Source organism: Pogoniulus pusillus, chromosome 14 (assembly GCF_015220805.1).
Source record: "Pogoniulus pusillus isolate bPogPus1 chromosome 14, bPogPus1.pri, whole genome shotgun sequence".
Taxonomy (NCBI): domain Eukaryota; kingdom Metazoa; phylum Chordata; class Aves; order Piciformes; family Lybiidae; genus Pogoniulus; species Pogoniulus pusillus.
The window spans coordinates 8,036,244-8,064,100 of NC_087277.1; the positions used below are offsets into that span (position 1 = coordinate 8,036,244).

At 44.8% G+C, this 27,857-nt stretch overlaps 1 protein-coding gene across 2 annotated transcripts; it reads left to right on the forward strand.

Annotated features, from left to right (window-relative positions):
• COLEC10 (collectin subfamily member 10) lies at positions 1-27,549 on the forward strand. Of its 2 annotated transcripts, XM_064154187.1 has the most exons (6): positions 1-164; positions 13,481-13,552; positions 15,335-15,406; positions 17,520-17,573; positions 17,991-18,086; positions 19,870-27,549. In XM_064154187.1, the coding sequence occupies exons 1-6, from the start codon at positions 17-19 to the stop codon at positions 20,259-20,261; spliced, it is 834 nt and encodes a 277-aa protein (XP_064010257.1). In that variant the 5' UTR covers positions 1-16; the 3' UTR covers positions 20,262-27,549. The 2 variants fall into 2 exon arrangements, with proteins under 2 accessions (XP_064010257.1, XP_064010258.1); XM_064154188.1 differs by lacking the exon at positions 13,481-13,552.
• The last annotated feature ends 308 nt before the right edge of the window (positions 27,550-27,857 follow it).

Here is a 27,857-nt window from a genome sequence, read left to right on the forward strand (position 1 = left end):
CTGAGATTCTGCAAGGATGAGCAGCAAGAAAGAACACCAGCTAAGAATATACGGGACCCTAGTAGTGATTTTTATCTTCCAAGTTCAGGTTTTGGGGTTTGATGTTGACAATCGACCTACAACGGATGTCTGCTCGACACACACAATTTTACCTGGACCAAAAGGTGAGAAATATCAGGTTGCTAATACTGAGTCCAGTACTGGTGAAGGCTGGCTTTTTGAAATAGAGACATGGAGGGCTTGTGGAATGGGCTGGGGGATGAAAGATGTGGATTATTGCAGGGTGTACCACACCTAGAAAAGTGGAACTGTGACGGGGATAGTGATGAGCAAGGAGATTTGAATTTGCTTGTCTTTAGTTCGAGGAACTGTGTCACATATTCTCCTACAAGCTAAGGGTGTCCTTCTGCACCTTTCTCCAGCCATGTAAATCTTCTTTTACTACTTTTGCTTATCACACAAGCAGTACAGCTAACAGCCAGAAACAGAGTGACTCTGTCTAACAGCAGGCACTTACTGTGACCTGCTAATGGGTCGCCTTGCACCTACAGGTAGGGGCAGACACACAGTGTTTAACATGACTGAACTCTCATTCTTTCTGAATGTTTACTTACAAACACAGCCTTGCTGCATTCATCAGACCTGATCCAGCAGCAATTACTGAACTAAACAGGGTGTTGGCTACAGATTTCAACGAGAACTAGATCAGCTCTGGCATGTGTAAGCCTTTTATCTTCAGAACAGTTTGCAAGTATCTGAAACCAAATTTTCTGCATTAACTTACTTTTTGTATAACAGAGAAAACATCAATGGAGTCGCCTGGAGGATATCTCAGCCAAAAATTAGGTCCCTGGCATACAAATCTATCTTGCAGTGACAGATCTAAAATATCTATTCCACACCATGGCTATTGCAGTTTGAACTATTGCTTTCTTTTCAGCAATTCATTGTATTTTTCTATAGGCTACAGACTGGGAGGGGAAAAAAAATGCAACTGATTTAAATTTTAAGCAGAAAAAAGATTATCAAGTCAAAAGCACTGCTAGAGGCTCATTTGTTTTTATGATGGATTGCTCAAGTGCTTGTTACTTAAAGGACCATTTTAATCAGCAAGTTAATTTCTTTATGATTGCAACCCAAGGTTAAACTTTTGCTGCCACAGCATAAATGCAGAGGGATATAATGATCCCCAGGGGAGCTAGCAGGAGTTTGTTTAGTTAGCATCTGAATAATGGCAGTCTGGAGAGCAAAGTTTGACAGAATTGTGTTTAACAAGTCACAAGGCTTATGAGGTGATCTGGTGACAATACAAGAGCAGCTGGGGCTCCAGCTGGTTTCTGTGGTCTAGCTTGTATATGGAGCATTTAAAAGGTTAGATATTATGGTTCATCGCGAGCATCATACTGCAAAAGTCAGGATTCAGTCATTACCAGCACTCATCCTGCTGGCTCCTGGCTGACACCAAGACAAAAGAGGTGCCAAACAGTATATTTCCATGATCCTCATAGAATCATAGAATCAACCAGGTTGGAAGAGACCTCCAAGATCATCCAGTCCAACTACTTGAAAATTAGACTCCCGTGCCCTCAATCCATGGTTGGTAAAAGGAGTATCAATGAAATCACCTCCGAATTACTGGCTCACGCCCATCAATTACCATCCATGTGATATGATCAGTTCTCACCAGAGCTGAGCTCGTCCAGGACAGTTCCAGCAGCTCTCAGTGGCACTGGTTGGTTTGAATGCTGGTCAGCTGGGCAATTAAAGACAGAGCAGACTGGATGTGTGAACTATCCTGTTACTCCTCAGGCATCCCTTGCAGTCAAGGATGAAGCATGTTGCCCTAATATGGCATAAGATCATTTTCCTCTATCCACTTATGTCTACAGACTCAGAGCAAGACACCAAGCCTAGCCACATCATAGCCACAGGCAGCACACTGATGCTCAAACCTTAATCCTAACAATGGACAACTCTCTGACTTGTTGCTGTAAATTTTGGGTTCTGTGCTATATCTGGTGTGCCTCTTTGTCCACCTCTACCCTAAAAATGGTTTGTTGACCAACCCTGCATAAATTTCACCCCCTCATCTTCATCTCCTGTGGTAGAACACAGCAGTGGTCCCACAAGACAGAGGTGCTGAGCTCTATCACAACAGGCCACATTCTTGCTGTGGCAATTTCCTCCTTCCATAGGAGCACAGGAGTTTCTAATGGGCCAATGTAGCTAGAATTGCAAGGAATAAAAAGGTATTAAAGAGCTGCAAGACCTCCTGTACTCTATCACCTCTCCTAGTGCAAGGCACAAATTGTCTTGTAGTCTACATCTAGTCTGTGGGCTACAAACGGGACATGTCCTGGTGCTGTTCATCAGCAGCACTGCTGTTCCTATCACACAGCACAATGGAGAGTAGGAAGCTGAGGAAGCAGTGATGTTTAGAGAGGCACAGAATGTAGATCCCTTAATTTCTTGCACTATTGGGAGCTGCGTTACTCACATGCTGACCATTTGCAGCTGCTACAGGAGCAAAGACCTGACCTCCCTCCGTGCTTTGGAAATCACCAGCTCAAAAGGGTTATTAGTGTTGTGAAAATCAGCCACTTGCACAGGCCATGTGCAACTTGCTCCAGTTGCTGTGTGCAGGCAAAATTCTTCCCTTTCAAAATTATACTCTTTGTTATGCTCATACCTGAGATATCACAAGAGAAGTATGATGTGAGTTAAGGGTTGAAAAGAAAGGGTAATTCCAGGCTGCTTATCAGCAAAGCCTTCAAACTGGTTGTGACAGTTCCACCAGTTCCCAAATAGCATCAGGCAAAACCAGAGGTCGTTGTGCATAACACAAAGAGCTACAAAATACTCTGGGAGGATGCAGTGCCCCAGGAACAGAACTGCAGTAAATGTAGGCTTTTTCCATTTTCTGCTGCAGTGGCAGAAGTGAGCCTGAATTAAACTGCTCAGCAATAGAAACAAATAGGAGTTTCACTCTGACATCTGGTGGCTCTCTATGATGCAAACCAGACACCTAGCAATCTCCTCTGTCTGCTGGTTTTCCATCACTGGTGCAAGCAAGGAAAGGCTGAAGTCTGTAAAGGAATTTTCTAAACAAGCACTCCAGGAAAAGGGAAAGAAAGAACAGGAGAAAAGCAAGAGCTGGCACTCCTCTCACAGCTTCCTTTTCTAGACAATGCTCAGGACTCTTCCCAAAAAGAAGGGGAATATTTTTAATGGACATAGCCCTAGTGCAATGGCTGACTTGTTCTGCCTTCCTGAAAGAGCTTTTTGAAGTGCAGCAAGCTGACTTACACAGCAGTTAAAAGTAGAATCATAAAACCATTTCATTTGGAAAGACTCTGAAGATCATCAACTCTGCTAAGTCTGCTGCTCAACCACGTCACTTAGCACCATGCCTGCACATCCTTTAAAAGCCTCCAGCGATGGTGATTCAACCAGCTCCCTGGGAAGCCTGTTACAGTGTTTGGTCACCCTTTCAGTGAATAACTTCCTTCTAATATGCCATCTACACCTCCCTTGGTCCATCTTGAGGCCATTTCCTCTCATCCCATCACTTGCCAGTAGAGAGAGGAGGCTGACACTCATCTTTGCTACAACCTCCTTTCCAGTAGTTGAAAGAGAGCAACAAGGTCTTCCTTCAGCCTCCTTTTCTACAGACTAAACCAGCCCAGTTCCCTCAGCCACTCCTCAGAAGACCTGTTCTACAGACCCTTCATCAGCCTCATCACCCTTCTCTGGATCTGCTCCAGCACCTCAAAATCTTTCATGTAGTGAGGACCCCAAAACTGGACACAGTACTAAAGGTGTGGCACTAAAGGCACTAGGGTACTATAAGAGTGGGACAGTTGCTTCCCTGATCCTGCTTGTCACACTATTCCCCATACAGACCAGGATATAGCTGAGCACACTGCTGGCTCATATTCAGCTGGCTGTTGGTCAACTCCAGGTCTTTGCTGGGCAACTTTCCAGCCACTCTTCCCCAGGCCTGTAGCACTGAATGGAGTTGTTGTGACCCAAGTGCAGGACCTGGCACAAAGAAATGTGTGAAGCATTTTCTAGGGCTTTTATTGAAATAACCTAGGAAACCAACCAACCAAATTGGTATTTGGAATTAGTGATTTTTGGTGTTTGACTTGAGATGTTTAGGAACAGCTGTGTCTTAACTAGGCTGCCATGGCACAGCACCTCTGAAAGTTTCCATTAGGTTAGGCTGACCCACAGCTGTGTAACCAGGGCAATGAAGGCCAGTTCTGCACTCCATCAGCTTCTTGGGTCCACAGAGAATCAGATTAAGCATAAACAAGACAACACATTTCCCAGGACAGCCAAATGCTTGGCCTAACAAAATTAGTCATGGCCCTTATTGCTTACTTTCTAGGCATCCAAGCCTGGAAGCAGGCTGACTTTTGCTGCTGCTGAAAGGAGACCTGGGACTGTGGAAAGGCAGCAGTTAACTTAGAGAGAGCAAAAGAATCAGTTGTTCTCTGCCACTGTCAGGGGCACCAGGCTCTGCTCCTCTAGGCTTTGCCCTCAACTAGTGTCCTGGCTCTGTGCTTTCTTTTAGCTTACTCTTACTGGGAGACTGCAAGCTCACTTTTGTTTAACCTGCAAAGGAAATTTAGAGTAAGCTGTCGACAGAGATGAGCTGGGATCTGATTTCCTCAAAGTAAATCATTAGGTTGGGCTGGATGATCTTGGAGGTCTCTTCCAACCTGGTTGATTCTATGATTTTATGATTCTACTGGGAGACTGCAAGCTCAGTGTTGTGTAACCTGCAAAGGAAATTCAGAGTAAGCTGTCGACAGAGATGAGCTGGGATCTGATTTCCTCGGAGTAAATCATTAGGTTGGGCTGGATGATCTTGGAGGTCTCTTCCAACCTGATTGATTCTGTGATTCTAATAAGCAGCAACATGAGGGCATAAATAAGCAGATGACTCAAACCTCTGACACCTACGCTTCCATTAGCAGTTGTGAGCAGTGGGAGAAAAAGTCTAGCTGCCTCTGTGGAAGCTGATTGCATGTGGATTTGTGGGAACTCAGTGCTTCAGAAGACTGGCTCTAGATTTTGCTATCTGTCCCAGGTCCCAGATCACTTCCTTTGAAATTCAGACACAGAATCTTCAAAGGTCTTGGATCAGATCCAGGTTAAGAAACTGGACTGAGCTGAAATCTGAACAACGCCGGGAGTTTCCCATGGCAATTCAGATGTAAAATGCTTCCTCATTATTTCTGAGGAACGATGCTTGTAAACTCTGTGACACTGGCTGGCACCTCAAAATAGGATTTACTGTGGTCTCCAGTATAGCTGTCCACCTCTCAGCTCTAATTGTGCTTACGCAATTCCACTCCTGGAAAATTTCAAACTCACTCAGAAACCAGATATGCTGTTATCCACATGGCCTTCCAAAAATACAAAATGCCTCACCACATCCTATAGGCTCTTCAAACCTATAACTAAGGTTCCCTCTTAGCGCCTCACATTTGACCTGAGGAGCCCTTCAATTTCAATCTGTAACTCTAATTTTCGTGGGGTTTTTCCTTCCTTATTTTAAGTGTACGCTCTACAAAGCATGTGTGTAAGGACTTAAATACACACATTCAAAAGACACTAAGAATCATAGAAACAACCAGGTTGGAAGAGACCTCCAAGATCACCCAGGCCAACCTAGCACCCAGTCCTAGGCAATCAACTAGACCATGGCACTAAGTGGCTCATCCAGGCTTTGCTTCAACACCTCCTGGGATGGTGACTCCCACAGCCCATTCCAATGCCAATCACTCTCTCCCTGAAGAACTTCCTCCTAACATCCAGCCTATATCTCCCCTAGCACAACTTGAGACTGTGTCCCCTTGTTCTGTTGCTGCTTGCCTGGCAGAAGAGACCAACCCCCACCTGGCTACAGCCTCCCTTCAGGTAGTTGTAGACAGCAATGAGGTCTGCCCTGAGCCTCCTCTTCTGCAGGCTGCACACCCCCAGCTCCCTCAGCCTCTCCTCACAGGCTTTGTGTTCCAGGCCTCTCACCAGCTTTGTTGCCCTTCTCTGGACACGCTCCAGCACCTCAACATCTCTCTTGAATTGAGGGGCCCAGAACTGCCCACAGCACTCAAGGTGTTGCCTGGAATATACTCGGTCTGCATTTCTTGTCAGTGTCAGTTGGATTCCTCACTGAAGCCCATGTAATTCATGGGGCTCCAAGATCCTATCAGAATGCAGGGGCAAGAGCATTAGGAAACTTAAATCAGGCAAATGTGTGAAAAGAGAAATCAGGGAAAATTTAAGTTGTGCCTGTGTTATAAAAGAAATAATATGTGGCCCAGACATGCAGAAAGGCTCACACTTTCAAATAGTACAGGTCAACAGCTCTCCACTGAGCCTGCTGAAGGCTTGGGTCTGGCTCATGCAATGCAATAGGAGAAGAGAGTATTGCCACTGAAGTTAGTAGATGTTTGGAACTGGAAGGCAAAAAATCGAGTTTGTTCTTCAAGATTCTTTATGTTTCACCAGGGAAGTTTTCTAATCTGCACCTGGGTGAAAACAGACAAGTTCAAGACCTTAATTCTGGATGCAGAATCCGTGGAAGCCCCAGATGTTCCTCCAGGACAGCTGGGAGAGTGACTACGGTGCAGCTGCACACTACTGCTGCACTCATCTCAGTCTTGTTGAGAAAAAAGAAAGCCCCAAATCGTATTCTTCCCCAGCTCTGACCTTCACCTTGTGCTGGTTCAGCCGTTTACTCGGCAGACTTTTCACTGAGCTGGTTCAGCTCACTCCTACAAATGGGTACCCTTTGCCTCATTGGGACTCCTCTGTTCAGTGAGTGCGGTTCCCGCAGCACGGGGTCAGGAGAGTCAGTGCTCAAGAGCAGGCAGAGGGGAGGGAGGCGTGCAAGCCCGTGGAGGGAGGAGGAAAGGCAGGCAAGAGGGCATCACCTCAGACAGGCAGGAGTCGTCAACAAACCCTGTCCTCACTGGCCAAATACCCTTTGAAAGCAAGAATTCCCACCGCTACGAGAAATTTGCTAAGGAGCTCAGACAGTGAAATTAGAGGAAATCTTGAGGCTTTCCACTGACGTGGCTGTGATGTGCTCACACTGGAAAGACAAACTGGGCGGTGTTTGCTCACTTCTAGGAGTCTGCGACTCCCTCTGCTGACAAAACCTCTCGCGGAGATTGTGCAAGTGCTGCTGCAAAGGTTGACTGCACGATCAGGGTCACTCTGCAGGCTGCAGACCGAATATGCTGAGAGCTAATTCTGTGCTATCTGCATGGCTCTTCGGAGGGCAAGGCACTGAGTTGCTTCCTGAGGCTCAACGCTTCACACCTTATTATTATCCCTTTAGTTTAACACTCAGGGCAGACATAACTCACCCGTACTCTTCATCCTCTGGGGTGGAGAGGAGGGTCCTCATGCTGCCTCAGGTGGGACTACTGAGCATGGAACACTCAGCAGAACTCTGTAAAACCACATAACAGCTCCCATTAAGAGCCTTTGCGGTGGGATGCTGCTGCCTATGCCTAGAAATGCTAGATGCGTCCAAGACAAGCAGGGAAGCCATGCCCAGACTAATCATGGTTAACCATCTTTCCCCTCCTCTCAGCACATCAGTCATACCCTCACAGGGTTTCAAGAAAATTTTTTGGCTGGTGGTAGATTTATTTATTTTTTTGATTCAGAGTATCTGATGTAGGAGGACAACCATGCAGAAGTTGTGCTTCTATCATATAGAAGAGTGAGCATGTCCTAGCATATGGGTATAAGAAGGTATATGGGGTTGTGATGTGTGTGCTGATGCCACAGAGGTAGTGGTGAGGCACAGAGGGAGCTCACTTTGGCACGGTCCTACCCTCATTGGATGGATCCTCCTTAGAGGAAACGATTTAATTGATTCACTGCAAAAGAGAGCGTGCTAGTTTGAAGCTAGAATGTTTTGGTGAGAAGAATTAGATTACAAGCTGTGAAAGGGAAACAATAGTGATGTCTACTTCACTCACAGGCTTGCTGAGATGTATAAGAACAAGAATATAAATATAGATAACACAGTCTCTATCTGTCTGGGCTTTGGGTTACATCTCTAACCTAGCCTGCCATCTTTGTGACTAATCCACCTGCTTCCTACCCACCCCCTCCCTGCCCGACCCTCCAATCTTCCTTGGGTGCAAGGCAACGTCTGGGGTAAGGTAGAGAGGGGTGGGAGAAGGTGGAAGGGTGGTTGTGAGCCCCTCCTGGGGACTCAGGTTTCTGGGAGGGCTGTTGTGTTTCTGTATTACCATTTAACTTGCATATTTCTGTCTGTAGCTCTACATATCTGCTGGTATATTGTGCTAAGCTGTAAATGTAAAGCTTCATTCAGTTTCTAGAGCTGCTGAGTCTAGTCTGGGTGACTTTCCAAAGTGTGTGTGTGTGTAAAACACCCAAACCATCACAGAGAGGCTTAAAGAGCATTAAGATTTCTGCAGTATCTTTGGTCATGAGACTGGAAGTGAAGCTGCTATGAGGCCAGAACACCTGTGAAGTGTCTCAGTAAAACCCTGTGTTGATTACTCTTGGAGCACCTAAACAGAGCTCTGAGATGCTATGTGTTCCTTGAGAGACACATGCATAAACCCAGCTGGGAGCCTCCTCTCAGCTTTAGGCATCCTACTCACCCCAATGCAGGATGGCTTCTACTGATAAATGAGGGCTCCATAATCCCTATGGATTACATCCTGAATCTCCAGGAAGCAGATCATAAGACTTAGGGAGTCACTAAACAGAAATCAACTATTCAACCTGAAAACTTCTTCTGTTTGTGAATAAAAACCTGATAAATGGGTTAGTAAAGACTCAGCAGGAAATTCTAAGTCATTTGAAGGTCAGAAAATTCTTACTAGTTAAATCATAGAATCAAAGAATCGTTTCAGGTGGAAAGGATCTTTAAGATCATGAGTTCAACCCTCATCTAACTCTGTCAAGTTTCCTGCTAAGCCACATCACTTAGCACCTCATCTGCTTGTCTTCTCAAGCCTAAACAACCTCAGTTCCCTCAGCCACTCTTTATAAAACCTGTTCTGCAGACCCTTTGCCAGGTTCATTGCCCTTCTCTGGACCTTCTCCAATACCTCAATGTCTTTCTTGTAATAAGGGCCCCAAAACTGAACACAGTACTCAAGGTGTGGCATCACCAGTGCCGAGTACAGGAGGACAATTGCTTCCCTGATCCTGCTTGTCACACCATTCCTGATACAGGCTAGGATGCTGTTGGTCTTCTTGGCCATTTGAGAACAGTGCTGGATCATATTCAGCTACCTGCCAATCAATACCTCCAGGTCTTTCTCTGCTGACACCTTTCCAGCCATTATTCCTCAAGCCTGGGGTTGTTGTGACCCAGGTGCAGGACCCAGCACTTGGCCTTGACCCAACAATCCAGCCTGTAGAGCCTCCCTCCCTCAACCAAATCAACACTTCCTCCCAGTTCAGTGCATCTGTAGGTGCAGTCTATCCCCTTGTTCAGATCATTGATAAAGGTGCTAAAGAGAACTGGTCCCAATACTGAGCCTGAGGGAACACCACTTGTGACTGCCTGCCTGCCAACTGGATTTAACTCCATTCACCACCAGTCATTGGGCCTGACCAGCCAGCCAGTTTTAACCCAGTGAAGTGTCTACCCATCCAAGCCAGGAGCAGCCAGTTTCTCTAGGAGGATGCTGTGGGAGACAGGTCAAAACACTTTACTAATCTGCAAATGTAACCTTGCAACGTTGTGTTACTTAGTGAAGCTACTAAAGAGGCAGACACCCTCTCAACTGCCTAAAACTCCTTCTGTTTCATACCACTCCAGCATTTCCCTGAGTTTGTTTGTAGGGGAAAGAAGGGCTGGGGCTCCCTTTCAATTACAATTAACATTTTCTAACGGCTGCAAGAGTAATTTACTGCTCGTGGCCTCTGCTTTCCTTCTGTCTCACACAATCACAAGCTGGAAGAGCCTAGTAATTTATTGTTTCATGTGTTCACTTTGATAGTCGGGGGTTCTAAATCCATGACACAGAAAGAACTGAGGGAACACTAATGAGGATGAGAAATGGTCTCACTTCAGCTACTGGCTCCGTCTATGTTGCCCATGCTTCAGGAGCCAGTTCAGTGCATTATCTGTCATACTTGCAACCACAGTTTTAAAGTGACAATCAACTAATCATGTTAAAACGTGATGTAACATTGCCCCAAGCGTAAGCAGCACAAAGGAGAGTTTAAACTCTAGGTATAAACTACAAGTATATGGGGTCAGGGATCAGAATGGCATTTTTTCCTGTAAGAAAAGTCACGTTGCACAAAGCACAGCAGTACAAAATCCAAAAACCTGGCCCAGAGTATTTGTGAGATTTAGATTCAGCTTCCTGGCAGATGACAAAAAGTGGCTAAACAGTGGCTTCTCCTGTCCATATTAAGTCCCAGAGGAAAATGTGATGGTTTGGGTGTTACCCACCCCCCACTCTTATGAAATCACCCAGACTGGACTCAGGCAAGCTGGAAATTAAGGAACGAAGCTTGATATTTGCAGCTTAGCACAATATACAAGCAGCTATTTACAATAGCTACAGCTACATACAGGAATATACAAGTGAAAAAAAGTAACACAGAAACACAACAGCCCTCCCAGAAACCAGAGTCCTCAGGAGGGGGTCCCAAACATCCTTCCACCTTCTTTCCATCCCTCTAATTTATCCCAAACTTTGCCTTACTTTCAAGGTGAGTTTGGGAGATTGGCCAGGACGGGTAGGAAGCAGGATTAATGTGATGGTTTGGGTGCAGACCTGCAGACAGCAGGTTAGGGAGAAAAGTGCAGTCAGCCAGAGACAGACAGCAACTGTGTTATCTATGTTTGTGTTCCTGGTTTTGTACATCTCAGCAAGCCTACGAGTGAAGTAGACATCACCATTGTTTCCTTTTCACAGCCTAGAATCTAATTTCTCTCACTAAAAGATCCTAGTTAGCCTCAAACTAGCACACAAAGGGAAAAGATGCTTACTGTAAGTTAGAGAGAAAACCAGCTGAACGGCTGCCCCAAACAAACTCACCCAACCTCTCAGGGCAGAAGGGCTCTGCAGCGGGACCTTGACTGCCTGGACAGATGGGCAGAGTCCAAGGGGATGGGGTTCAATAGCTCCAAGTGCAGGGTGCTGCACTTTGGCCACAACAACCCCATGCAGAGATACAGGCTGGGGTCGGAGTGGCTGGAGAGCAGCCAGACAGAGAGGGATCTGGGGGTACTGATTGATACCTGCCTGAACATGAGCCAGCAGTGTGCCCAGGTGGCCAAGAGAGCCAGTGGCATCCTGGCCTGCATCAGGAATGGTGTGGCCAGCAGGAGCAGGGAGGTCATTCTGCCCCTGTACTCTGCACTGGTTAGACCACACCTTGAGTACTGTGTTCAGTTCTGGGCCCCCCAGTTTAGGAGGGACATTGAGATGCTTGAGCATGTCCAGAGAAGGGCGACGAGGCTGGGGAGAGGCCTTGAGCACAGCCCTACGAGGAGAGGCTGAGGGAGCTGGGATTGGTTAGCCTGGAGAAGAGGAGGCTCAGGGGTGACCTTATTGCTGTCTACAACTACCTGAGGGGTGGCTGTGGCCAGGGGGAGGTTGCTCTCTTCTCTCAGGTGGCCAGCACCAGAACGAGAGGACACAGCCTCAGGCTGCGCCAGGGGAGATTTAGGCTGGAGGTGAGGAGAAAGTTCTTCACTGAGAGAGTCATTGGACACTGGAATGGGCTGCCTGGGGAGGTGGTGGAGTCACCGTCCCTGGGGCTGTTCAAGGCAAGGTTGGACGTGGCACTTGGTGCCATGGTCTGGCCTTGAGCTCTGTGGTAAAGGGTTGGACTTGACGATCTGTGAGGTCTCTTCCAACCCTGGTGATACTGTGATACAATCCCTGCTGCCTGGTTGCAGATGAAAGAGTGGCCACAAGGGGGCAGCAGAATCCAGGCGTTCCTGCCTCTGGCCCGAACCCGAGGTCGCTGCACGCAGCAGCTGCCGGAGGACACAAGTCATTTGTAACGCAGTATTACCAAGCGCTGGGCGCATTCCAGTCTGAAATTAATGATGAGATGGTATCACAAGCTAATGCTGTTCTCTTCTGCGCTTGCTTTATAATGGACTACCTATTCTCAGGTGCAGTAAGAGGAGAAAACCAGATTTCCCTCTTACAGAAAGGCATATTGTTCTTCTTCTTCCCATTTTCCTAGGCTGCAAAACTAAGTAGGAAGGCTGCTTTATGCCAGATGAAACAGGTGATAGATTTTACTTCTCTTCCTTGGGTCTCCATATGCTGAGCTATGGCCTCTTCTCCCCTTTTGGGCTACAAGCACAGACACAACTGGCTGCCACTCACACATGAGATCCTGACTTGGCCAAAAGACTGTTCCACTGCTTCCCACTGCACAGCAAAGCTGACTGCAGACAAGGGCAGGGAACATAGGGAGAGGCTTTGGAAGGCTGCCTGCATTCAGTGCTGGTCTGTAACAGATCCAGCCTGGTCATCTGGTGCAGGGAGGTGCAGAGGTAGTTGTTCCCCAGCATTTGTATTAAAATATTTAAAAAGAGGAAGGATGTTCTTGGGATTTGAATCGAAACTAAGAAGATAATCCACTCCACTTGCACTTCCATTTCACTGCATAATGCGGAGGGAAATTGTGTGCTCCCTAAGGAAGGAAGTAACATTGCTTCCTGCTAATCCCTGTCTTACTCCTTTAGACAGTAAACTGCTCAGTGGAGGCTTCTCTTACCATAGTATGAGTATTTCCACTGGACTATATAGGAACCTGATCTCATTTGGAGAACTCTCTGCAGTACTGCAGTAAATGCAATGATTTTACCTCTTACAAATAGCCTTTGTATGACATTTTCAAAGGAAAGCATTGGAGTCATTGCAAAACATGTTTGTTGTGTCAACATATAAATGTCACCTATCAAAAACTGAAGACACAACTTCTGTCATACCAAGTGCTAAGGTCTGTGTTAAGATCAGTTGCAACATACTTTAATTCCTCTCATTCCAAAAGGATCTGCATACTTTGAACACAGAGTGGCTACAAACAGAGTCACTAGGAACAATTAATAGTTCCTGCTGCCTCCCCTGGCAGTTCTTCCGTGTGTGTCCAGGTTTCCCAACACAGAAAGATTAGCTCGCTTATCTGCTTTATAGCTAATAAGGCTTAAAGGTAGGAGGAGAAATTAGTGTTGTATAATACTCATGTTGGAATAGTGTCTCTAAAAGGGAAAGTTTTTAGCTTTTCCTAATGATGGTCAGATTCATAAGTTCCTCTCTGGAAATTTATCCTGTGGCTACTGTACCTTCAATGAGAAATAAAACTAAATTACTGGGGTGGAGGGAAAAAATCCAAACTGTGAACTTTATTTTCTGAATGTGTATAGTTCCACTTACTGCACTGAGCAAAATGTAACATAATGCTTTGTTTTGATTTTTTTTGGAAGGGGATGAAGGTGAAAAGGGAGATAGAGGAGAAGTAGGAAAACAAGGAAAGCTTGGACCAAAAGGACTAAAAGGTATTTATGACAGTTTGTTGGCTATTGCTGGTATATCATTATATAGAATCACAGAATTAACCAGGTTGGAAAAGACCTTTGAGAATATCAAGTCCAACCTATTACCCAACACTACCTGATCAACTAAGCCATGGCACCAAGTCACATCCAGTCTTTTTAAACCACTTTAGGCACGGCGACTCCACCACCTCCCTGGGCAGCCCATTCCAAGGGCCAATCACTCTTTCTCTGAAGCAGTTTTTCCCAACCAGCCTAAACTTCCCCTCGTGCAGCTTGAGGCTGTGCCTTTTCGTTCTGTCACTGGTTGCCTGGGAGAAAAGACTGACCCCCCCCCACCTGGCTACAACCTCCTTTTAAGTAGTTGCAGAGAGCGATAAAGTCTCTGCTGTACACGATCAGCAATTAATGCGTTTCATTCCTGCCGCACCAGTGGATTTCACAATCCTGTCAAACATTAATCAGTTAACCTAACAATACTTGGAGAGCTTGGTGAAATTCCTGCTGATACTTAGGACACACAGCTACATATGGCAGCACGTTTAAAGAGCCATGCAACAAGCCAGTCCATTTACTGCTGCTCTCCCAAGTGGCTCTGGTGAGGACAATCCAAAAGGCTCAGATCATATGTAAAAACCAGAAAGATTACTCTTAGCCTACTGAACTTGAATTTTGAGGGTTATTTCCTCATAATGCATCCAGATGCTCAACAATGGTCTCAGTTGTCCCTGTTTTGCAAAAAAAAAGAAAGCAGAGGCAGGCACCGAGGAACAAAGTTCTTCTGACCAAACAGTGGCTGACCTGAGAACAAGGAGCTGCAGATGTCTCAGGAGTCAGCTCTATTAAATATATCATAGATCCGCAGTTTGAGCTGGGCAGAGCATTTGGAGGCACTAGATGTGATGGTGTCAGACTTATTTGTGTACTCTAAATTTAATCAAAGGCATCATTATTTTGCTGCTCTGAGGACTGGGGAAACAGATACAACAAAACTACTATTTTCCTATATGCATAGAATCATAGAATCAACCAGGTTGGAAGAGACCTCCAAGATCATCCAGTTCAACCTATGCCCCAGCCCTAGCCAGTCAACTAGACCATGGCACTAAGTGCCACATCCAGTCTTTTCTTGAACACCTCCAGGGATGGTGACTCCACCACCTCCCTGGGCAGCCCATTCCAATGCCAATCACTCTCTCTGCCAACAACTTCCTCCTAACATCCAGCCTCTACTTTCCCCGGCACAACTTGAGACTGTGTCCCCTTGTTCTATTGCTGGTTGCCTGGCAGAAGAGGCCAACCCCCACCTGGCTACAACCTCCCTTCAGGTAGTTGTAGACAGCAGTGAGGTCACCCCTAAGCCTCCTCTTCTCCAGTCCTACTTTGAGAAGTCTTGAGGACTTTACTTCAAGGAAGAAGGAAAAGCTTTTTTCTGGGGTGGAGGGAAAAAACCCCAACCAATCAACAACAACAAAAAAAACCCCTCAACAAATAAAGGCCTGCTGTCAGCCTGGCTTGGCTGTGAATAAAATCAATATTTGAATACTCCCAAGCAGTTTCTGGGCTTTTGAATGGGCAGTTCTACTAAGTTGCCTTTCAATGTCCTGCTGTTGTGTTCTACAGCAGCAGAGATCTGCACTGTCCTCAGGGCTCCACTTGTTGTGACTTTGGCACGTGTGGGCTGGGCACACAGGAGGAATAGTGGCAGTGGACACCTAAATAGTGCCTTGGGAAAGAAATCACAGAAGCCATCTATATTCTTTTCCACTTTGTTTCTTCTCTTAGGAAATGAAGGACCTATAGGGGATGTTGGAGACCAGGGAATGCTTGGGAAAATTGGTCCAATTGGTGGAAAGGGTAAGCTCTGGCCTGTGAATTTTGTTGTTTTTTCCCTCAAGGTAAATATGTGTTTTGTGAGAGTTCCAGGTGTGCAGTAATATCAAATGACATTTGTGACCAATGCTCTCCAAATAAAGTCATGTATGAAGATTGGGGAGGAGACCTAAATGAGTTATTCTTGGTGTGTTTCCCACGTGCAATATATCTGACTTAGGGGGCTAAAATAATTTGCCTTATGAATTAATAAATCAATCCTCATTGCATGTAAATGAGGAAGGGAGTCCAGTCCTTGTTAAGTAAATTCTCTGAGTGCTCTAAAAGAGAAAGCTGAATTTGTGCCCCTGCTTTGGACACTGAGGGCCTGAGTCAATATTCTACTGCTACTAAGGATGCCATACCTTGTCACCTGCACTGCTGTGGGACATAGACCAAGCAATGCACAGGATAGCTTGGTAAGGAGACGATTTTAGGAGCTTTAAGGACAGGGACAACAACTACGTGCACATCAAAGTAAACTCCAAGTCTACCTGGATAGTCATTTCATTAAATGATGCTCTAGTCATCTGAGAAATGGCATTAATTTCTGGTATTCCTAAAGAGCTGCTTAGGAAGGAATATTACTTCTGCCATGAGGAAGCCTACCTTGAAAGCTGAGCAAGGACTCCATCGTCCCTAGGGGAACTCTGTGATCTCTTACCAGCACATTAACCCAGGCATACAGGTTGGAACAATCTCTCACAAAGCCAATGCTTTTAATAAACCTTTGATGGCCTCTAGCCAGCCTCAGTATCAGAGAAGAACAAAAGAATCTGGCTGATGAATTTTCAGAAGTGCCTGGACAGCTGAAAACACAAATACTTATCTCCTAAGATGGCTTCAGTCACCAAAGGAGGCTAGGATTTAAGAATCCCACAAACTGCTAATCTTTATCTGTAAGTAAACCAATGCTCTGAGCCTTTAAATCAAGCTTTCTCTCAATCTCACTGCACAATTTATTCTCCCCTTCTAGTTTTTCTTTATTTGCAGAAGCAAAGGTCGCTAAGTCACTGTTTAAATATACCATTAAACATTCAAGTTCTTAATGAAGCAACCCTGAAATGGCAGCTTGTAATTGTGCAGTGTCAAGCAAGGCTAATTAAACTGGCAGCCAGCTCCTAATGTCCTTTCAAAAAACCTCAACCACATACAGGGAAAGGCACAACAAATCACAGCCATCAACAAGGCAGAGCAAGTGTTAGTATTTCTGACTTGTGAAGGCTTTGCTTCACAGAAGAGCTGACCTGAATTTCATATAAAGTCCAGCTGCTCCTGATCTGAATTACAGCTGAGGGTTTTTTTAAAGGGAGTCATCTTCACTTAGTATCATATCATAGTATCACAGAATCAGCCAGGTTGGAAGAGACCTCCGAGATCATCCAGTCCAACCTGTCATCCAGCCCTGCCCAGTCAACTAGACCATGGCACTAAATGCCTCATCCAGGCTTTTCTTGAACACCTCCCTGGGCAGCCCATTCACTTACATAGCTGCACAGCATTTGGAGAATTATTTCCATCATTTTCATGGTTTTCTGAAGAAGAGAAGTGCGGTTGGATGAAATCACATTTCCGTGAAGTATGTCTGAAACAAAACACTGACCCTCACTGAGCTCATTTTTGTGCAGGTGCTACCTGCTGCCCACATATGTCATCTGTTGCACACCTGAATTCAGTGCCTTTAGTGCACAGCAGCCTCATTGTGTGCCTCATCCCATCACGGAGCTACTGAACCCAGGGAAGAGCTCAGTTCTTCAAGGCAATGAGAAAACTCAGGCCTCACTTTTTGCAGATTTCTTGAGTGCTTTCAGCCTCTGGGATTCATTTTGCAGTGTATATTTAAAGTGAGTGGTACCAGGAACCAGCAGCACACAAGATGCCTGGCTTATCAGGGAGTTAGCTATTAAAGGGTTCTCCTGGTTTCCGTACACCAGAATTAATCATGGTTTGTTTGACTTGGCACATCTGTCAGTACACTACATCAGGGCTTCCTATCCAACACACACCATTAATTTGTTATTAAAGAGGCTTTTTCTAATGCTCTTCTCTTACATGGGCACTGTCTGAGATCTGAGAATGTGTTTTCCTCTTTATTCAGGTGACAAAGGAGCCAAAGGCTTACCAGGAATTTCTGGAAAAAAGGGGAAAGCAGGTATGCTGTGCATCCCTCTCTGCAGAACGCTCACATCTGCTGGGGCTTTGACTTCAGGGCTGGTTTGTCTGGAGTTTCATACAATTTTGAGGCCCAGGAAATTATTTGAGAATAGGTGATAAAAACAGGAAGAGAAAAAAAAAGGTTTTGTTTAGCATAATGAAGGCTTGGGCAGGGTGGAAAGAAGATGGAAAACTCTTCTATCTGCATTGTTAAAAGTAGAGATCCTTAAGTCAGTTGGCAAGGGAAAGTATAGAGCCAAAATAATATGGGCTTTGATCAGCAGAAGCATGGCCAGCTTGCAGGGTGAGACTGTCTCTCCAGTAGCAGAGGCCAAGTCATCAGAAGGTTTGGAAGTGAGCTATAGATCACTGTCCACCCACTCAGACAAAGCCTCCTTTCTTTGCACTGCACTAGGGACAGTCTGTGACTGTGGAAGATACCGCAGGGTTGTTGGACAGCTGAACATCAACGTTGCTCGTCTCAACGCCTCCATCAAATTCCTAAAGAATGGTAAGGCTCCTTATGGCTCTGAGGGGATTTTTTGGCTCCTGTAACACTGCTCCTACTTCTCTGTGGCAGTATCCACAGATCACAGGATGTTAGGGGTTGGAAGGGACCCAAAGAGATCATTGAACCCAACCTCCCTGCCAGAGCAGGACCATGCAATCTATCTTAGGTCACAGAGGAATGCATCCAGATGTGCCTTGAAAGTCTCCAGAGAAGGAGACTCCACAATCTCTATGGGGAGCCTGTTCCAGTGCTCTGTGACCCTTATAGTAAAGAAGTTCCCCCTTGTGCTGAGGTGGAACCTCCTGTGCTGCAGCTTATATCCATTGCTCCTTGTCCTGTCCCAGGGAGCAAGTGAGCAGAGCCTGTCCCCCCATTCAGATCCCAAACCCTCAGATATTTATAAACACTTACTAAATCCCCTCTCAGCATTCTTTTCTCCAGACTAAAAAGCCCCAAGTCACTTAGCCTCTCCTCATAAGGCATGTGTTCCAGTCCCCTAATCAAGAACATAGAGCAAAGAGATCATCTTAGAGCTGTAAGGATATGAAGAGCAGATAACTAAAAACAAAACCAGTATAGAAATTATCAACACCAAACCAGAATCATAGAGAGTGCAAGGCATAGCATGCTAACCACTGCTGCACTGCCAATCTGCTCAGGCTCTGCAGCCACTCAGGCAATGAGAGGGAAAGTTTGTGCCAATCTGCTCCAGGAAGGCAGGAAAAGCAATAGAACCTCTTGATCTCCATGCTTCACAGAAAGGCTGCAGACACATTGCTCCTAGTGCTCCCCTCAGTTCAAGCCTCATTTTCCTGGAACAAGGGCCCAGCTCTCAAAGACTCAGGCTGCAAGAAGTCACGTCTGCAGGCTGTCAGGGAGACAGTGCAAACTGCCCCACCAAAAGGAAGGGAGCATGTTTTCTGGTGCAGCAGAGATTTTGACAAGGCTTCACCACTGCTTCTAGCACTTGGTCTGTATCAGTAAGTCAAACATGTGTGAGATTGTTCTCTGGCCCTGTGGGCAATCAGCACAGAACAGCACTCATCTGTTATTACAAATCCCATGAACCTGAATGTCTCTATGAACTCCAAAACTGGGCCTGGGGGAACTCCTGAGTTATCTGGGAGAGTGATAGTTGTCCCAGGTCAAAGCTCTGGTCAGGACCACTCCAGCAGTCCATCAGAAAGGAGAATCCAGCTATTCAGCCATGCTCCTTGGCACTGCTCAATTCATTAGGAGAAGTTTGCCTTTTAAAGCTGCTGAGCAGCCAGAGTTTTCTTCCCAGTCAGTCACTTAGGGGCTACAGCAGCTCTGAAGGTTGCATTTAGAATACCTTATTTTAGCAGCCACATTGATTTTCTTCTCCATAGAAAGAGGCTGAAAAGTTATCTACACCCCTGTGTTTCTATCCCAGGGCACTCTTTCACAATCTGTATTCCAAAATATGCAAAGCATCGGGGATGATCCAGAGTTAGACATTGCTCTTTGACCATGTAGCATGCTTTAATTTGATTAGTATTAAATATCCATGAAGGAAAAGATGCCACAAGAGACACATGCCAATCAGGATCGAATAGGTTGCTCTTGTTCTAATATGTGCAAGGTCCCACTAGTAGCATCAGCCTCCCATCACATCCCCATCACTCAATATGAATTCAGTGGTGGGAATATGCTCTCCCTTTTATGAATTCTGATGTAAACCCCATGCAATTGTGATATTTGAACTGAGTTGCTTTCAATATCTCTTGACATGCCATTAAGCTTCCCCTTCCCCGCTTTTAAGTTATAGCAGGCATCAGGGAGACAGATGAGAAGTTCTATTACATTGTGAAGGAAGAGAAGAACTACAGAGAAGCCTTGATTCACTGCAGGGACAGAGGAGGAACATTAGCCATGCCTAAAGACGAGGCAACCAACACCCTGATCGCTGACTACATCTCCAACAGCGGCCTCTTCCGAGCCTTCATTGGGCTGAGTGACATGGAAAAAGAAGGACAGTTTGTGTATGCAGACAGCAGCCCACTGCAGAACTACAGTCACTGGAAGGAAGGGGAGCCTCACGACCCAGCTGGCCACGAGGACTGTGTGGAGATGCTCAGCACAGGAGAGTGGAATGACTCTGAGTGCCAAGTCACCATCTACTTTGTCTGTGAATTCCTGAAGAAGAGGAAATGAAAGCGCTGCAGAATGTGCCTGGCACCTGCTGTACATACAATAATCCCTCTTCATTCACCCACCAGAGAGAGAGCAGACAACCAGGGGTGGGGCTTAACCTGCCTTCACCTCACTGGGTTAAGCAAGAGCAACTACCGTTAAGATGGCTGCAACAATAAAGTCAGCATAGGTCTGCAGGGAGCATGCAGTCAGTTGGGAACTTTTATTTAGCTTCTGTGTACAATCACAGGTGGTAATTTCCACATGTAATTTAGGGACAAATATAAAGCATGCAGAGGTGACTGTGATTTCACCAATTCCAGAATTAGTAAGCTTGATGGCATATTAGCTACCAATATGCTTCACAAAGTCCACAGATGGAAAGAGTGTGATCTTTATTCATCTTTCACCTGCACAGGAGATCCCAGTAATTTCCTCGGTGACTTTCAGAGCTGGAAGAAGAGACTTGTAGTTTCTCTTGAAAATAATCCTTCATTTGTTAAAGTCATAGAGTGCTTTCAGTTGGAATGGATCTCTGGAGGTTATCTGGTTGAATCTTCCACACAAAGCAGGTTCAGTTTCAAACTTAGAGTAGAAGTTGTTATATTCTCCTGAATTTGGCTATGCAGTTATATTGCCCAGTATGCAGGGGAAGGCTTGTTTATCTCTGCTTCCTACCATACCATCCATCAGGCTGGTCTGAGGTGTGATGAATTAACTTAGAGATGACACTTCTGCATGCAAGCCTGCAGAGCTTGTAGGTAACCTAAGAATAGTGCAGTTCTAGCTTCTCATGTGCCACAAAATCTACAAAAGACATATAGGAAAGCCTAACACAAGGAGAACAACGTAAAGGAAGCAACACCACTGCTGCAGGCTGTAAACAGGCACTTTAGTATCAGACATGCCAAAGTACATTGCTGGTTTAACATGTTCCTGCAATCAGTTGTTAACTCCCTTAACTCAGCAGCCAGTGAAGTTTCATGTCTGATGCTAAACTCACCTGTGCCCTTGCAACACAAGAAGCAGCAACAGAACAGGCTTTAATCTCCAAGAACCCAGATTCAGCTGCGGTTGAGCAACTCAGCAGCACTCCTCACAACTGACGAGCAGTAAGTACAAAGGCTTTGCGGTCAGTGCCTGGCTACTCATTTTGTCCACGTCAGCATGTCCACAGTGGATCACATTTTCATATATTTGACAATACTGAAGGAGATCTTTTCTAAAGACACCACAATAGTTTTGTCCTCGGAAGTGAGTTTTCAGCCATGGCTCACCTCTTCTCACAGCAGGTGTGAGGAAGGATGTGCTCTGTAATGACAGTCTAGAGATTGTCTTTCCCTCTTGATACGAAACATGAAGGAACAATACGTGGAGGCTAAGGAGAGTGCTAGACACTAGACATAGTGCAGTAATGTCCCCTGATGCTGCACAGAATCTTCTCCTCTTGACATATGAAGAGATGAACAGGCAGTCAGATGCTATTGCAGAGGGTCAGCTCAAAGTCCGCCTTCTGCTGCAGTGTACATCAAGGGCGACAACACAACAGTCATACTTCCTCAACCTCACCCTCAACAGGAATTTCCCAAACCACTTACTGGCTTGTTAGTTTGACTCCAAGCTCATCTTTGAGCAACAACCAACACAGGAGCATCACAGGAGACTCTGTGACTCAGAGCCACTCTCGTAATCCAGTTTCTCTGCCATTTGTTCCTCCAGAAAGCCACATGTTGCTACCAGCAGTAAATTATCTGTGTAAATACACACCCTCCACCCTTCATCTGAGGGTAAAGGAGTGGGACCACGTTTTTTTTCATTCCTTCTCTATTATGCTATGAGACTATTTGGCTAACAGGTTCATTAAGTACAACATAACTCATCTTGAATTGTTCACAGAAGCACAGAATTTCTTAGATTGGAGAAGACATTCAAAATCATTGAGTCCAATCATTAGTTTCATACTGACAAGTTCTTGACTAAGCCAAAATCCTCAGCACAACATCTAATCACTATGAATTGTTATGGTTGGAAAGGACCACCAGGATCATCCACTCCAACTTTCATCCCAGCATCCTTCATCACTAGACCATAACCTCAAGTGCCACATCCACTCTCCTTTTATCCTTTTAAACACCTCCAGGGATGGTGACTCCACCATATCCCTGGGCAGCCTGTTGCAGTGCCTGACCACCCATTCAGTAAAGAACTTCCTCCCAACATCCAAACTAAACCTCCCCTGATGCAACTTGAGGCCATTTCCTCTTGTCCTATCATGAGTAATTTGGGAGAAGAGACCAGTTCCAGCCTCACTACAACCTGCTTTTAGGTAGTTGTAGAGTGCAATAAAGTCTCCTCTCAGCCTTCCCATCCTGGGAGTTGACATTCCCCTAAATCAAGCAGAATTACACTTTTTAGGATCTGTAGTAATAAAGTCATTAAGCTAAACATTTTGTGTTTAGAATCATTAATGGGTTAATTAAAAAAGAATTAACAGCTAGTGACAGGGTGAGGGGTAGTGGGTTTAAACTGGCAGAGGGGAGATTTAAACTGGATGTTAGGAAGAAGTTCTTTCCAGTGAGGGTGGTGAGACACTGGCACAGGTTGCCCAGGGAGGTTGTGTCTGCTCCCTCCCTGGAGGTGTTTAAGGCCAGGTTGGATGAACCCTTGAGCAACCTGCTGTAGTGGGAGGTGTCCCTGCCTATGGCAGGGGGATGGAGCTGGATGATCCTTGAGGACCCTTCCAACCTAGACCATTCTATGATTCTGTGATTCTATGACACTAATCAGAAACATTTTTCTGGCTTTAATCTGCTCAGTCACCTGAAATTAAAAAACCAGAACATTATCACCTAGAGCAATGGAGTGCCACATTTCTGACCACAGCCACAAGGAAATACAGGCATCTGTATTCAGTTCCACATACAGTCTTAAACAGCACATTGCATTTGGAGTTCAGCTGGCTGAAATCGTTAAGAGATGCAGTTTGACACTGTGTGTGATGACAAAAGCTGTAAATGTGTCACAGAGTGAGGGATTAATTTCTGAGTGTTGCTCTAGATTGTCTTGTTTGAATATGTTTGCAGAGGTGTAAAAGACATGAATTGTCACTTCTCTTTTTATTATTGTAGTTATAAGTAACCTACTTAATATGTGTAAGAAAGAAGGAGAAAAGCAGTGGTTTAATCCGAGTTGCTTTCATGCTTATGTGGTAAGGGAGAACAGCAAATGGTAGAAGAATTATCTACCTACCTGGTGCATGCAGTGCACTCAACTGCAGCCTTAGGGCTCCACCCACTCCTGGCCTGGAAAGGTTTCTCCACGAGGATGTTTCAACACAAGGTGGAAGAGTTTCATTTCATTTTCATTAGGTGGGTAGGACCAGGAGCTTGCATCACCCTGATTTGCAGACAGCAGCGGCAGTCTACCAAAGCACGGTTGCTAATTGCACAAAGCTCTCTGTGGCTGGCAGGTGTGTGTGATCACATGCATTTCTGAGTCCTGTATCCCTAAGACCCTTAACATCCTCAGTGCTACAGGTAGGTTTAAATCTCATGGAAGTCAAGGGCAGATCTGCAGATGTCAGGACAGTGAAGGGGCTATAGCTCTTTGTTGGTGTGATGCAGTAAACATGGTTGCATCTGCAGAGCCGTGACCTTCTCACACAATGCAATTTCAGTATATATCTCATGTTTTGCCACATTTATCTTTGCTCATGTGCCTGATAAAGCAGGTGTAATTTGTTTAAAGTAGCCAGATGCCAATTATTACTTTGGCCTTACTGTTGCAAACATTGTCACAGACATCTCCCAGCCATGGAGGGTTTTGTGTAGTTAGCAACATATCTTTCAGGAACAGATTTCAGTCATTAGCTCCCTGTGCATTCCCCCCCCTGCCCCCCCTTGCTAGATGTTTCTAGCCTTTGCTGTCTTATTCACCTCTCAGCAATAAATTGTCTAGCAAGAGATGTTAATTTTCCCAATCCTATACAATAGAACCCTTTGTATCAGTCCCATCCTACCATGTGGAGGATGGAAAGAGTAACAATGATATCAGTCAGAGGAAAATTAAGTAAAACTGTGCAGAAAAATGTGACTACAGAGTTGGTGGATGCTTAGCATGCAAACTGAGGAATTTATTTTGCACTACAATCAGTTTCTAGGTCTTGAAATTGCTGTCAGAGGAAATTGAAAAGGTTGTCAGTAGAACCAAAAAGAAACCTCAATTACATAGCTCAGGCATCTCAGAGCTTTCTGCATGCTGACATATGCAGGAGAGAGACTTTTCCAAGACAGAGAGGAACTAAGAAGTAGAAATATATTTTCTGCAAAGGCAAGGGCAATTGAAAGCCTTTCCTTGTAAAAGGCACTCTTTTTTACATTCCTGCTTTCCAGAAACAACCATTTTCCAGTAGGCATATACCAGTGAACCCATTAAAGTTTAAGCAAGGAATGCATCTGACTGCACTGCACTGCTCTGTTTTCTTCATGAACAGGACAGTGTGTGACAGGTGGTAGTGATTGTGCATGCCAGTGCCACTAAAAGGTTCTCATAGAAGAGAAAATAAAATAATAACAACAATAGGCTGGGTGTTAGGAGGAAGTTCTTGACAGAGAGAGTGATTGGCATTGGAATGGGCTGCCCAGGGAGGTGGTGGAGTCACTGTCCCTGGAGGTCTTCAAGAAAAGACTGAATAGTGCCATGGTCTAGTTGACTGGCTAGGGCTGGGTGCTAGGTTGGACTGGATGATCTTGGAGGTCTCTTCCAACCTGGTTGATTCTATGATTCTATGAACAACAACAACAACAATATAATAGCAGAAGAACTCTACATCAAAATTATCTATGTAGCCAAAAGAGCTTGAGAAACAGAGGAAGGAAAGTTATAGAATAAAGATAGGTATCCTTGCTTATCCTCTCTAATTGTTCTAATTGCATATAACTCATTAACTTCTGAGGATTCAGACCATGGTTTCTCCCAACATACAAGGATTTGATTTGCAACTCAGAGATGTCACACTGCATATGCTGTCATCAGTCCCTATATTAATCTCCTTTGGGTCATGGCAGACAGGCTAATTTTCTCTGTGAATAGAGGATGATATTAGCTAGATCCTGTTCCAATGGAGGTGAAGCTTACTAGGAAAGCTGGAAATTAGGGCCTGCTGCTTGTATGGGCGGCAAAAAGAAAAGGGAATCAGTGAAAAGATTGGGAAAAGCTTTTAAAGACCACCTGTGATGGTTTGGGAGTTACCTGCCCACACACACAATGGAATCACCCAGACTAGATTCAGCAGGCTGAAAGTTAAGGAATGAAGCTTTATATTCACAGCTTAGCACAATATAAAGCAGATATTTACAATATGTTACAGCTGTACACAGAAATATACAAATTAAAAGTAATGCAAGAACACAATACCCCTCCCAGAAACCAGAGTCCCCAGAAGGGTCTCCCAACCACCCTTCCACCTTCTTTCCATCCTTCTGTCTTATCTCAGAGTCTGTCTTACATGCAAGGTGAGTTGGGAGGATCAGCAAGGGGGGATTAGAAGCAGAATGATTATTTGGGTTACACAGATCCAAGAAGAACAGCAGAAGCCCAGGAAGAAAACACCAAAATTGACAGACTCTGACAGCCAGACTGCCTTACCTATGTTTGTGTCCATCTCAGCAAACTTAGGAGTGAAGTAGACATCACCACTGTTTTATTTTCACAGCCTATAATCTAATGTTTCTCACTAAAATATCCCAATTAGCCTCAAAGTAGCATACCGCCTCAAAAGCACAGTCCTGCTTTGGTCCATCTGGAAAACCAATTCTGGGGCAAGATGCTGCAGAAAGCCTTCTAGGAACACAAAGCAGTCCTGCCCAGAGAAAGATGTTTTCTTTATTCTTGCTAATAACTTTAGCAAAAACCTGAAAATATTTGCTAAAGAAGAGACAGACTGAGACATGCTAAAATATCCCTGGAAGCAAAATGTGGGTAGATGTGGATTCCACTGATACCTGAACAAATGCTTCAATGGGGTTGGAAAAGCACTTTGTAGAAGACAATCAGTTTAGCGTGTGGGAAGCTGGAGAAGGGTTTGTGTCTGCCAGAAATCGAAGAAAGAAGAAAGGTCTTATATCTACTTTGTGTGCACCTTACCACAGACCACAGGAGTCTGTGACTCAGCTTCAGAGGTACCACTTGTATTGCTGACTGCATGAGAGGCAGAGAAGCACAGAAGTCTCTGGAAGGAAGTTAAGGCAGGCTGATACAGCTTCAGGCCTGGATGGGTTTGCTCTAGGAACTTAATCTGCTAGGCTTTGACAGAGAGGAAAACAGACTTTGAGAGCAAAGAAAAGAGCATAACATTTTTCATTCACTATGTGAAACATGCTTGGAACTGAGTATGCATGCATATGGCATGCAGAGTCTTCTTCAGTTACACTGAATCAGTAGTCCCTTCAACCCTCAGGCTTTTATCTCATTTTAAGCAGCTTTTACATTTACTTGCGTATCACTGTAGAAAGCACTGAGCTAGTTTGCTCCTCTCACCTAATGTTTGTTCCTCTCACTTAATTTTAGTTATCTTCAAGGCAGATGTCCACATCAGACCCAGACATCAAAATTTGCTCTGCAGTTGAAAAGCAGACACATATGATCCATTTTCACACACCTACTATAGTATGAAACAAATTGTTTCTCAAATGTGGCTGCTTCTTTCCTTTTGTAGTGCAGGGTCTAGCTGAGTAGCTCAGAGATCCACAGATGCAATTGGTCAGCTGAATCTCACCCTGGTTTCTTTCACTGTGCACCAAAAACCTAAAATGACTTCACATGAGGTTTAATTATTTCTTTCCAAGTTCAGCTAGATGTAGCAGTGTAGGAACGCAACATTAGTCCTGAACAACAAATTACATCTTTGAAGTACCCTGTAAACTCTAACTACACTGCAATTAGACTATCCTATTAGTAAAATAATGCACAGAATACTGACCTATTGCTATTATGTAAAATTAATGAGCTGTGTTTTCTGACCAGTCATTCATCCTTCTTCCAAATACCTGTGGATTTAAATTTTAACTACTAAAATAGCTCCACAAAATTACTGGTAGGCAGAAGTGGCAAGGCAAGTATTTGAAATGCACTGTGGCAGGCTGCAAAGACTCAGAAGAATATAAGGACGTAGGATTCCATTCAGAATCAGATGCAGGAGTAGAAAAGTAATTTTGCTTAAAGGTGTGTGGAGGCTGCTGTTTTAACTTTGTTTGCTTTGTATTTTAATTACTGCCTTGCAAATAAATTACAACATTTTCCTGGTAGCTAATTCGTTGTCCCTTTCCTTCTCCTCATCCAGCATCTCTGAGAACAATGTGCAAGTCCACTGTGAGGAGTTAGTCATTGTGGAGGAAGAAACCATTAGCTGTATAGAAGGAACATGTACATGAAGTGGAAAGATGTCAGGGAACAAAGCATAATGTCAGACACTAATGAGCACTAAGAAACTATTAGCAGCTGTAAGTGAATTAAAATACTCATTAACATTATCTCTGTGAATAAATTCTGTGGTTATCACATTGAAAATCACAATGGGAAAGAGATGGTTGCTCTTTAACTTATTTTTCACAGTTTAAA